A 14,166-nucleotide genomic window follows, 5' to 3' on the forward strand; every position below is an offset into this window, starting at 1 on the left:
TTTGGCAAGTAAAAAAATCTTTCTATTTTGGCGCTTATTTTGTATAATTTAATTTATTTTTATTTATAAATACCATCGATCCTATTGGGCCATGCGATAATATAATTAAATAAATAACTTGCACCTTATATTATCAAGAATTTAGTATATATGTATTATTCCTAAATTAGAAACATTTTAAAATTTCTAAGTTGAAGCGAAGCGCGACAACAATGACACATAATGACAGCCATTAATTGCGATATCTTCTTTATCTTCTTTATTTAAGTTAAAAAAAAGTGGTTCTGGAATCTCATGATGGGTTATTAACGTAAGCTTTTTGTTCCGGTTTCAGCGTAAAATTACACAGGGGCGTGACAACAATGACACATAATGACAATAATGTAATCAGTGAAATTTAACTACCCCAGACCGCACTGGCAAAATTGGGCCGAATTACGACATTATGCACTAACACGAGTTATTAATAATTAAAACTTATAATTTTATAATATAATCTGTTGAATAACTTGATATTTTAATATGATATTTATGATTTTTTTGTTGTTGTTCGTGATAAATTTTAAAATCGCGTGGCGCAGTAATCGTAATAATCCCCTTTACAAAATTATTCATATATTGCCGATTCCTACAAAGAATCTTACAAATTCAAATTAGTTATCTAAACGACATCAACGAGTAATTTGCCAACAGTTTCTGGGCTTCTGTTACCTAGTGAAAGTGGCTATTAAAAAATATTTTTTCTAGAATCAGGTCGAGTTTGCGTCAAAGTAAAAAAAATCAGGAAAATCTTTCCTTTTATAGATAATGCCTAGTGATCCTGACCGAAATTATCATAATTCCTGAACCGAAAATAAAAAAATGCGTAACAGCTATTAAATAGTAAAAAAAAATATTAAGTCAAAATTATTTATTTTATTTTATAGTCAAATATTTCAAATCAATGACTGAACTTGAATTTAATGGCTTTTTTATTTTTTAAAATTGGTTTAAGAAAAAATGATTGGTAGAATAATAATAATATAAAAATCATAATAAATTCAACTATAAATCCCATTCAAACTCATCAATATGACTATATGATTGAAAATCAATAGAATAATTTCTAACTATACCTTTTTTTTTATAATCTTTAATTAAATTTTCTAATTGATGTTTAAATTTCACTTTAAAATAATAATTTCCAATATATAATTTTAATAATAAAGAATTTCTATCTTTCCAATTATCAAGAAATAATTTTATATTTTCTAATTTAATCGTATTATGATAAAAACAAAATTTAAATTTAAATAAATTATTTGATGATGATTTTGTTAATATTTTAAAAAATTCATCCCAATTAAATTCATTATTTTTATCCTCATCTATTTCAATAATTAATCCATTTAAAAGTTTACAATTAATTAATAAATTCTCAATTTCTGAATTAAGAGTATTAAAATTTGAAAATATTGTTAAATTAAGATATTTTAAATTTGGACAATTTTGATAAATTGTTTTAATAAGTATCTTATCATCATAAAATGCGCTGATTTCTGAAAGAGTTTCTTTCGTATTTTCAATTAATTTCGCTAATACTTTAGATGGAACTTTTGCAACTTTTAAAAATTTTAAAACGGGTAATGATAAATTTTCAAAATAATTCACATCATTCCATTTAATATAACCATCAATAAAGTAAAATTCTAAACTTAATAAATTTGTAAAGTGAGAAAGAAATCTTGTAATAGGTTTCCATCCAATTTTCAAATGTTGAATAGTATCTGCATGTTTAATCAATGATTCTTCAAGAGTTTTGTAAATTGATTCATCTTCTATCATACTGGCAAACTTAACATCATTTAGATTTGTTTGTACTTCAATTAATTTAACAATATCATTCACATCAGTAAAAACTCTAACACTTAATTTTTTAATTGATTTGCATATTTTAGCCAATCCTTCTAAATGATGTTGATTAATTTTGGTAAAACAACGAAGGGATTGAAGTTCTGAAAGGCAATTTTCGGCTCCCGAAATATGATGTAATCGATTATCAAAATCATATGGAAGAGAAAGGTGAATTAATTTTGTATTCCTATTAATAAATACTTTTAATATCTCATTTTTTATAATGGATAATTTTGATTCTTCAACTTTTTTTGAAGTTGAAGAAATTATTACACTTTCTAAGTATGATAATTCTAAATATTTCCAAAAAAAAATATAATTAAATAAAGGTTTTTGATATGTTTTTTCTGTAATAAGATTATTAATTCCTTGATCTTTCAAAATATCTCTTGATTCTTTTGATAAATGTGAAATTATTACATTAAATAATGAAATAATCTTTGGACTATCATCTCTAATAAAAGGATTTTTCCATAAAATTGGTATCGTTGTTTCACACCATGTTCTGTTAACTAAAAGGCATGAATAAAGTGATTTTTTATCTTTTTTTAATTCTTCAAAAATTAGGAAAAGTATGTCTTTGTTGAGATATACCATTTTTTTTTTAAAAAAAAAAACCGACAAAAAGAAAAACCCCCTTGATTTATTTAAATTGCGAACGGCTTATTTGTGTAACAATTATTACATGGCACTACATGGCAATTAAAAAGCCGATGGACATGCATGAAGATCCATGCAGTATTGCAGAATGGCTTATGTGAACTATTCCTATTGCGGTTGGTCAGGCCATATTTTTTTTTTTGTTATATAAAAAAATAATATGCTGTGGTCAGGCCATTTTTTTTTTCGTTATATAAAAAAAATTGATATAAGATCCAAAGCAATATAGAGTTTTGTCCGTAATTAACGATTATCAGGATTTATATTCGGCCAATCCGGATATAAATTTATCCGGATAAATATCCGACAGATTTTTAGAAGGTTAGTTGTAATTCTGGCCAAGACTATAACGCCGGCCGGAATTACAAACTTTATTGTAACTTAAATTTAAATTTTATGTAACATCACTTAATACGCCGATCAGATATCGCGTTATTTATAATTTTCATAATTTGGGCCGGCACTACAGAGGAAAAAAATTTTTTTTTTTTGCGGATTTAAAAGGGTAAATTTTGATATCCGGATGTTATCCGCGTTTATCCAGATTAAAATCGGATGTTACACAAAATTGGATATTATCCAACGGATCCAGACTCTAGATTTGATTTTAAATAGAATTCTTATTATTATAAATATTACAAAGATTCATAATATTTTCGGTCATACGGTTGATCTTCAATAATAATGCACTTCTTTCATTTGGAATAATAAATTTAACTTGGAGCCTACTACAAATTAATGGAATATCATAAAACATGATATATTTTGATGAAAAATAAACTGAAAATTATTTGCGTAATTTATTAATTTAACTACTAAAAATAAAAATTTATATTCATGAGGGACCAAACATTCTAATTCTAGTTATTTCTCCATTGCCTAAAATGATACTAAAAAAAACTGCATTTAGCTCGATATTACATCAAATTATAGATATTTCACGCGAATAAGAAAATTTTTAAATTAATTAGTTAATTTTAAAAATATTGGTCTTAATTATAACAACATCCAGAATTTTGTAAAATATATTTATTAATAAAAACAAAATTAATTTCTTAAAATTAAAATACTTGATACAATTAAATTCCATAAAATAATATTCAATTAACTAATTCAATACGCCACTAAAAATCCATTATTATGAAACAAATAAAGTAGTAAGCAAAAAGAAAAATTTTAATCAGAAAATAATTGCATTTGGAATGGAATATTTGATACCTTGTTATTACTTTCACTTCCATCCCCAGAACAAGAAACTTCTTGAGATCCATCACCTAATAAGACAGCATGACTGTATAGTGCTGATTTGTTAGTTTTGTTATGGAAGAGACCAATAATATCACCATTCATTAAATGACCAGTGTCATAAGAAGTAGTTGGATTATAACGTCGTATAAGCCATTCATCATCAACACCAATTTCGCCTGGACGTAAAGTTACTAATTATTAAAATTATAAATTGTTAGTACAGTAGATGTATAGTAGTATAAACCTATCTTTAATCAACTAAACAATACCTTGTTGTTGCTTTGATATTGGCGTGACTTTTCCATTATTAGTATTATGAGAATGTAAACAATATCCTGTTGATTTATGTTTAAATCCAATAATATTATTAAGAGACACGGGATCCCCTTCATTTATACCTTTACCGCTAGTTCCAATTAAAGTCCAAACATCATTTTCTGTATCTATTTCCTGACCATTACAAATAATCTTTATAATTTTGAAAAAGTGTTAATTTTTTTTTAATATGGATAATTACGAAAAAAAATATTGATAAATACCATATATTGTTGATTATTTGGGCCAAAGTCATATTTAATTCCTTTAGTAGATAAATATTTTCCAGTTGATAAATGTATAAGAGCAATTTTTGATCCATATACAATCGGCTTTCTTTGAAATTCATTCTTTTTTTTTTAAAAAAAAAAATTACTAAATAGTTCAATTGTAAAAGTTTAAGATGTGAAATCACAAAATATCTTACGATAAAATCTTCCATTACTTCTTCAGGAGATAAGCGCCAATTGAAATAACGAACATTGCTTATATAAAAAGTTATTTAATGTTTTATATTTAATTAAATTAAATTACTACAATTTCAAATCGTACCTAATTTCACCATTAAACCCATGATGATAGATAGCACGCCCAATATGCAATGGTCCATCATTAAAGACAACTTTATTCGTTTTAACTTTCTCAATGCAATAAAATCCAGCCCATTCACCATCTAAATAAATATCTAATCTTTTTTCGGGATCAGAAAGTGTATAAGCTATATGGTGCCATTTGTTTAACGTAAGTACATCATCAAGTTCTCCAATTCCAACATTAGACCCCCAGTTGCCTGTGAATCGAGCATGCAATGAGGATTTATTTGGCGTCAACTGGATAATGGGAGTACGGATTGAATGTTCGGTACCTAAAATATTTTATTTTTTTACGATTAAAGAAAGTATAAATTAAAAATATTCAAAAGCCAATCAATGTAATTAACCCTACCCTTGTGAAAAACTGTAGACCAATCAGAAAAATGTTTATGAATTTTCAGACGTAATGTTATTGAAAGCTTATCTTTTACTGCAGGCAAATCAGCATGTTTAAAGATTCGTTGATCCTGTTCTTTCATGGAAATAGGACCTGAAATTAGTTCTGCCCACTCTTTAACAGCAAATTTCATCATCTTTTTTCTAAAGAATGATCAGTATAATATTTTGTTTATAATAGAAATAAATTAAATTTAATTTTTAAAAAATGCAAAATTTTAAATTCCTTGTAATAAAGTACCAAAATTTGCAAGTATTTTTACCAATAAAAAAAAAAAAAAAAAAATTGTAAAATTTGTAAAAAGCTATGAACCAATCTTATATATTGTAGTCTAATGTTGCCGATCTCACAATATCGGTAAGTTTCACAAGGGCTAAAATTCTACATGCAGTTACCGTGCACAAAAATTGTAGTACAAATTGTTTAACAGATAGAATAACTGTTTCAATTTTCACATATTTAAATATGAAGTAGGTTATTTTATTAATCTACTTTGATCTTTGTGTTGTAGCGTTCTTTAAATTAAATTTTTCTACATATCTTTAGAAAATTTTTCTCAAATTTTCAAGTTTGATCTTCATTTTTGAAATAAATAAAAAAGGTTCATATAAAAAGAATAGTATTATCGTTCAGTGAAAGATGAAAATGAAACTTGAGCAGAATAATGAGTCTGTACCTAAGAGTTAAAATTAATCTTTGTATAATTGAAACAAGGTATAAGAAGGTTACTTGAAGTTGTAGTACTGCGCCATATTACTCAGGCTCGCAAAATCAATAAAATTAAACGCAGCCTAGAAAAATTTTAATGGTTAAAATTATAAACTGAATGAGTGAAAGATAGTTAATATAGTTGTGTTTGAAGCATGTAAAATTATTTGAATAACAATCATTAAAACCTCTTTTAAAGAATGAAATTTATTCAATTGATTGGTTGATCTAATAATTAAAAGTCTTTATAAATATTATAAGGTTCATTTAGTTTTTTGATGATTTTGACCAACGAATACACTTTACATGTAAAAGTTAACATTGTATTAACTTTTTCTAATTATCTAATAATGTATCTAATGATACGTTTTGATTTTACTTTTAATAAAATTCCTTTTTGTATATTATATTCTCAAGGTTAGCAAAACTCAAATTATCATCATAAAATTGCTCTTATTAATTGGTTCATACTTTATTTACGTCATGATCCTTTAGTAAAATTGTTTAATGTGATATTATAATATTCCGGTCATTTATTTTGTTGAATAAGTATCGTTCAACGTGTTTGGAGATATAAAACGAATTGGTAAAATTGGTTTTGCCAAAGTGTGTTCTGCAATATAAATTGAGTAATAAGTAAAATATTATAAACAAGAAGAACTTGAAGAAAGCATTAAATTATAGATCACAGAATACATCGTCCGAGTATTAAATTTAATTCATACTAATTTTAATGCAAGTGTATCCTTTCAATTAATAATATCAATTGACGTTAAAATTATTAGTTTCATACCGAAAAGATAATCAAGACTTCGCGTTTATTTTAATCAATGAAAATAATGAGTTTATCTAGAATGTAGCGAAGGGCACTATATTTCTACGCACTATAAAGAAGTAGAGTCACATGATGGTTTTACAGTCCGTTATAAATTATTTTTGATTTTCTCTCACCATCTAATTTTTTTTGCTTTCCTAGTTTAACAACATTGCCAAAAACGATTAGACGGATTAAGTAACTAACGTAATTAAGGGTAATACAACTTATGTTACTACTGTTACTACTAAAATAATTATCAGAATAATGTAGTAATGTAAAATATTCGATTTATTCACAACTTGGTGTTTCAAGTATTACAAATATTTGTTGGAATATTTATAACTTAGTCATTGAATTTAATGCATCATGAAAATACTTATTATGGAAATACTTATTATGTAACTTGATAATATCCTTTGGTATCGCGCGCCCATTATGCATAGAATGAAGGTTTATGAGCAATAAATGTTCGTTCTTATATAGGGCTGTTCTGCATCAACAAATAGTAATATAACAAAAAGAGTAATATCTGTCTGTAGTTATATAAGCAAGTTATGTGAAAGTGCATTTCATACCTTTTTAAATACATTTTAATTATTTAATTTTAACTCTGCTTTTCATATAAAAAGTCCTTTTACCTCTATTTCAGTGTTATAATTGCTGTATTTCTTTCATAAAATAACAACAACGATATGCTGATATCTTTTATTCACTTTTTAGTTTTTATTTCCAGATTTTTGTATTAAGAGTATTAATACAAATAAGACAAAGTTAATTGCTTTTTTTTTAATATAAAAATAAGTGTCAATTTATCATATTTTCATTTATCCAAAAACACGTACTTCAATATTAATTTAGATAAACTTGTGAATACTAAGTTATATTTATATTGTTAAATCATGTGCCTACTGTGACATTGTACAACCTCTACTTTTGACTAAACAAAATTATTTTTTTTTGCAATAATTATCACTTTGGTAAATTCTGATTAAGTTTTTAAAAAATCTCATGACTTTGTATAAAATTTTAATGGTTAATTTATTTAATAAATAATGAAAATATTACATAGAAAATAATATATATAATTAAGTATATGACCATTCAAAACTTAAAATTCTGTTTAACATTATTCAATTACATACAAAAAAAAAAAATTGCCATCTCATAAACTTGGAGTAACAATAAAAAAAAAATATTTTGAGTCACAGTGAGAATAAGAAATGTTAATGTTAAACAGAATTTCAAATTATAATGGTATAAAAAAAAAGGAAAAAAATTATTGAAAATAATGCAATTTACCAATTACTTGTTTTGGTTTTTATTCTAAGCTTTTTTCTTCGTCTTTAAATTCATTATTGTTACCTATAAAATAAAAAAAAAATTAAATATGAATAATAAAATTCAAGTTAATTAATAAATTAAAAATATTCACCATGCTCATTTAAAAAATTATATTTTAATGAATCTATTTAATGAATTAAATTATGTTAATATTAAATTGTTAATAATAGATTTTTTTTTTAGTAATAACTATTAATTAATACCTGAAAATTTTATGCTTATTATATCATCATTTTGTTCATAATAATCTTCAGAATTTTTTGGCTCTGGAAGGCTAATAAAACTAAGCAAACTACTGCCAGTGTAATTAGCTTTTGAATGCATTTTATATGATGAACTAGTTAAAGTTATATTATTATCATTTATTACTTGTAATTTTATCGAATTATCATACTTAAACTCCCATAATTCATCTCTAACTTCAATTGCTGTTGGTCGATTTAATGAATTTGCATCTAAGCATCTTTTAATTAAACGCACAATTAATGGAGGTACTTTAATAGTGTTAAACCTTGGTCTAAGTCCTTGGCAAATTTTCGCTGCTAAAAAGTCATCATTAATTAAATCGTGATATGGAGATATTCCTGAAATAACTTCATACATAACTATCCCAAAACTGTAAATATCAGCAGCTTTAGTATAACTTTGACCTCGTAAAACTTCGGGAGCAACATAAGATAAAACACCATATATATTATTTTTTGAATTTTCTAAGCTGTTATCTGCGGGTTTACATAATCCCATATCAGTTATAAGAATAGTTTCGTAATTTTTTAGTATATTGCCAATATGTAAATCTCGATGAATTATTTCATTTCCATGAATATTTTCAAGTCCAGATGCAATATTGTATAAATAATTGATTTTAATTTTCAAATCTAATTTATCATTTTCCTTTAAAAAATCTCGTAAGCTTCCATTCTCTGCATATTCCAAAACCATCATATAATTCTTTGTCTCTGGATCTTGAGTTGTTCCATATAATTTAATAATAAATGAATTATTATCAACTTTATTATGTAATGCAATCTGTATAAAAATATAAATAATATGTCAATAATAAAATTAAACTCTTAAATTTCATTAATAATGAAAAATAAATTATACCTCATTCATAAATTCTAATGTGACATTTTTTGAATTATTTAAACTTTTTAGGGCTACAAACATATTTTGGCCTATTCTTTTCCAGTTTTGATATTTATTATCCCAAAAAATTATATTTCCATCAATCCAATTTGCTTTATATACTTTACCAAACCCACCTTTTGCAATATACTCAACATTATAAAGTTTATTGTAAGGTATCCATTCTAATGCTTTTTTAACATCATCTTTATGAGATGATAGTTGAGTATCTTGAATAAATTTATCAATATCATAATTACCACTAGTCCAATTATTAAAATTTTGTTGAAAATGTATTGAATAACATACTTTATTGCATTTTTTACATATATCACTTAAAACCAACATATAATTTTTTGTTTTTGGATTCTGTGTTATTCCATAAGCAATATAGATCTATAAATATCATTATATATTAGCAAAAAATTAAAATTTATCAAAAATTTAATAAAAATATATTTATTATACCTCATTTATAAATACTGATCTAATATCTTTTGCATTATTTAATTTTTTTAACACCGCAATGATATTTTGACTTCTTTTCCAATTCTTATTTCTACCATCCCAATCAAATATATGCCCATCTCTCCAATTTACTTTATACTTATTTTCTGCAATATATTTAATATCATAAAATTTATCATAAGGTATCCATTCTAATGCTTTTTTCACATCATTATGAGCTGATATCTGAGTATCTTGAATAAATTTATCAATTTCATCATTACCACAAGTCCAATTATTGAAATTCTGTTGAAAATGTATTGAATAGCATATGTTGTTACATTTTTTACATTTTTCATTCAAAACCATTATATAATCTTTTGTTTCTGGAATTTGTGTTATTCCATAAAATATATAATCTGTTTTAATCTACAAAGGATAATATATTATCAAAAAATTAACATTTATCAAAAATTTTAATAAGAGCAAATTTATCATACCTTATCAAATAATAAAGTAATATCTTTTGTATTATTCAATTTTTTCAGTATTACAACCATATTTTGATCTTCTCTTATCCAATTCTGAATACTTTCATTCCAATATTCTATATTTCCATCCCTCCAATTTGCTTTATACTCATTTTCTGCAATATATGTGATATCACAAAATTTATAATAAGGTATCCATTCTAATACTTCTTTTAAATTATTATGAGATGATAACTGAGTATTTTGAATAAATTTATTGATATCTTCATTATCACTAGTCCAATTATTGAAATTTTGTTGAAAATATATTGAATAACATATTTTATTGCATTTTTTACATATATTACTTAAAACCATCATATAATCTTTTGTTTCTGGATTTTGTGTTATTCCATAAGCAATAACAATCTATAAATATTACATATTAGTAAAAAATTAAAATTTGTCAAAAATTTAATAAAAATATATTTATTATACCTCATTTATAAATACTGATCTAATATCTTTTGCATTATTTAATTTTTTTAACACCACAATGATATTTTGACTTCTTTTCCAATTCTTATTTTTACCATCCCAATCAAATATATGCCCATCTCTCCAATTTGCTTTATACTTATTTTCTGCAATATATGTAATATCACAAAATTTATCATAAGATATCAATTCTAATATGTTTTCTAAATTATCATGAGATGATAGCTGAATATCTTGGATAAATTTATCAATATCATCATTGCCACTTGTCCAATTATTGAAATTTTGTTGAAAATGTATTGATGAACATATATTATTGCATTTTTTACATTTATCACTTAAAACCATCATATAATCTTTTGTTTCTGGATTTTGTGTTATTCCATAAAATTTATAATCTGTTTCAATCTACAAAGGATAATATATTAGCAAAAAATTAACATTTATCAAAATTTTAATGAGAGCAAATTTATCATACCTCATCCACAAATAATAAAGTAATATCTTTTGTATCATTTAATTTTTTCAGTATCACAATCATATTTTGACCTTTTCTTATCCAATACTGAATACTTTCATCCCAATAATTTATATTTCCATCAATCCAATTTGCTTGATATCTGTCTTCTGCAATATATGTAATATCACAAAATTTATCATAAGATATCAATTCTAATATGTTTTCTAAATCATCATGAGATGATAGCTGAATATCTTGGATAAATTTATCAATATCATCATTCCCACTTGTCCAATTATTGAAATTTTGTTGAAAATGTATTGAATAACATGTATAATTACATAATTTACATTTATCACTTAAAACCATCATATAATCTTTTGATTCTGGGTTTTGAGTTATTCCATAAAATATATAATTTGTTTCAATCTACAAAGAATAATATATTAGAAAAAAATTAACATTTATCAAAATTTTAATAAGAGCAAATTTATCATACATTATCCACAAATATATCTTTTGTATTATTTAATTTTTTTAGTATCACAATCATATTTTGACCTTCTCTTATCCAATTCTGAATACTTTCATCCCAATAATTTATATTTCCATCAATCCAATTTGCTTGATATCTGTCTTCTGCAATATATGTAATATCACAAAATTTATCATAAGATATCAATTCTAATATGTTTTCTAAAATATCATGAGATGATAGCTGAATATCTTGGATAAATTTATCAATATCATCATTACCACTTGTCCAATTATTGAAATTTTGTTGAAAATGTATTGATGAACATATATTATTGCATTTTTTACATTTATCACTTAAAACCATCATATAATCTTTTGATTCTGGGTTTTGTGTTATTCCATAAAATATATAATTTGTTTCAATCTACAAAGAATAATATATTAGAAAAAAATTAACATTTATCAAAATTTTAATAAGAGCAAATTTATCATACATTATCCACAAATATATCTTTTGTATTATTTAATTTTTTTAGTATCACAATCATATTTTGACCTTCTCTTATCCAATTCTGAATACTTTCATCCCAATAATTTATATTTCCATCAATCCAATTTGCTTGATATCTGTCTTCTGCAATATATGTAATATCACAAAATTTATCATAAGATATCAATTCTAATATGTTTTCTAAAATATCATGAGATGATAGCTGAATATCTTGGATAAATTTATCAATATCATCATTACCACTTGTCCAATTATTGAAATTTTGTTGAAAATGTATTGATGAACATATATTATTGCATTTTTTACATTTATCACTTAAAACCATCATATAATCTTTTGTTTCTGGATTTTGTGTTATTCCATAAAATTTATAATCTGTTTCAATCTACAAAGGATAATATATTAGCAAAAAATTAACATTTATCAAAAATTTTAATAAGAGCAACTTTATCATACCTCATCCACAAATAATAAAGTAATATCTTTTGTATTATTTAATTTTTTCAGTATTACAATCATATTTTGACCTTTTCTTATCCAATACTGAATACTTTCATCCCAATAATTTATATTTCCATCAATCCAATTTGCTTTATACTCATTTTCTGCTATATATTTAATATTATAAAATTTATCATAAGGTATCCATTCTAATGTTTTTTTCAAATCATAATAACTATTATGAGATGATAACTGAGTATTTTGAATAAATTTATTGATATCTTCATTATCACTAGTCCAATTATTGAAATTTTGTTGAAAATATATTGAATAACACATTTTATTGCATTTTTTACATATATCACTTAAAACCATCATATAATCTTTTGTTTCTGGATTTTGTGTTATTCCATAAGCAATAACAATCTATAAATATTACATATTAGTAAAAAATTAAAATTTGTCAAAAATTTAATAAAAATATATTTATTATACCTCATTTATAAATACTGATCTAATATCTTTTGCATTATTTAATTTTTTTAACACTGCAATGTTATTTTGACTTCTTTTCCAATTCTTATTTTTACCATCCCAATTAAATATATGCCCATCTCTCCAATTTGCTTTATACTTATTTTCTGCAATATATTTAATATCATAAAATTTATCATAAGGGATCCATTCTAATGCTTTTTTCATATCATTATGAGCTGATATCTGAGTATCTTGAATAAATTTATCAATATCATCATTACCACTAGTCCAATTATTAAAATTTTGTTGAAAATATATTGAATAACATATTTTATTGCATTTTTTACATATATCACTTAAAACCACCATATAATCTTTTGTTTCTGGATTTTGTGTTATTCCATAAGCAATAACAATCTATAAATATTACATATTAGTAAAAAATTAAAATTTGTCAAAAATTTAATAAAAATATATTTATTATACCTCATTTATAAATACTGATTTAATATCTTTTGTATTATTTAATTTTTTCAGTATCACAATCATATTTTGATCTTCTCTTATCCAATTCTGAATACTTTCATCCCAATCTTCTATATTTCCATCAATCCAATTTGCTTTATACGTCTTTTCTGCAATATATGTAATATCATAAAATTTATTATAAGGTATCCATTCTAATACTTTTTTCACAACTTTATGAGATGATAATTGAGTATCTTGAATAAATTTATCAATATCATCATTTTCACTAGTCCAATTATTGAAATTTTGTTGAAAATGTATTGATGAACATACATTATTGCATATTTTGCATTTTTCACTCAAAACCATCATATAATCTTTTGTTTCTGGATTTTGTGTTATTCCATAAGCAATAGCAATCTATAAATATTACATATTAGCAAAAAATTAAAATATATCAAAAATTTTAATAAAAAATAAATGTTATACCTCATTTGTAAATTCTAAAGTAATATCTTTAGTATTATTTGATTTTTTCAGTATCACAATCATATTTTGACCTTTTCTTATCCAATACTGAATACTTACATCCCAATAATTTATATTTCCATCAATCCAATTTGCTTTATACTTATTTTCTGCAATATATGTAATATCACAAAATTTATAATAAGGTATCCATTCTAATACTTTTACATCATCATGAGATGATAACTGAGTATCTTGAATAAATTTATCAATATCATCATTATCACTAGTCCAATTATTAAAATTTTGTTGAAAATGTATTGAATAACATACTTCATTGCATTTTTTA

At 23.8% G+C, this 14,166-nt stretch overlaps 3 protein-coding genes across 3 annotated transcripts; all 3 read right to left on the reverse strand.

The window, feature by feature from the left end:
• Positions 1 to 955: 955 nt before the first annotated feature.
• Positions 956 to 2,490, reverse strand: OCT59_017701 (uncharacterized protein; the record flags this gene model as incomplete). Its single annotated transcript, XM_025331620.2, has 1 exon — positions 956 to 2,490. One exon carries the CDS (start codon positions 2,488 to 2,490, stop codon positions 1,045 to 1,047), a length of 1,446 nt encoding a protein of 481 aa, XP_025184825.1. The 3' UTR covers positions 956 to 1,044.
• Positions 2,491 to 3,653: 1,163 nt separating this feature from the next.
• On the reverse strand, positions 3,654 to 5,242 carry OCT59_017702 (uncharacterized protein; the record flags this gene model as incomplete). Its single annotated transcript, XM_066137657.1, has 7 exons — positions 3,654 to 3,677; positions 3,772 to 3,992; positions 4,071 to 4,269; positions 4,341 to 4,466; positions 4,544 to 4,601; positions 4,669 to 4,981; positions 5,062 to 5,242. The coding sequence occupies 7 exons, from the start codon at positions 5,240 to 5,242 to the stop codon at positions 3,654 to 3,656; spliced, it is 1,122 nt and encodes a 373-aa protein (XP_066004212.1).
• Positions 5,243 to 7,949: 2,707 nt separating this feature from the next.
• On the reverse strand, positions 7,950 to 8,575 carry OCT59_017703 (uncharacterized protein; the record flags this gene model as incomplete). The annotated part of the gene is made up of 3 exons (XM_066137658.1): positions 7,950 to 7,993; positions 8,064 to 8,096; positions 8,176 to 8,575. 3 exons carry the CDS (start codon positions 8,573 to 8,575, stop codon positions 7,950 to 7,952), a joined length of 477 nt encoding a protein of 158 aa, XP_066004213.1.
• Positions 8,576 to 14,166: the final 5,591 nt, after the last annotated feature.

Source organism: Rhizophagus irregularis, chromosome 26 (assembly GCF_026210795.1).
Source record: "Rhizophagus irregularis chromosome 26, complete sequence".
NCBI lineage: Eukaryota > Fungi > Glomeromycota > Glomeromycetes > Glomerales > Glomeraceae > Rhizophagus > Rhizophagus irregularis.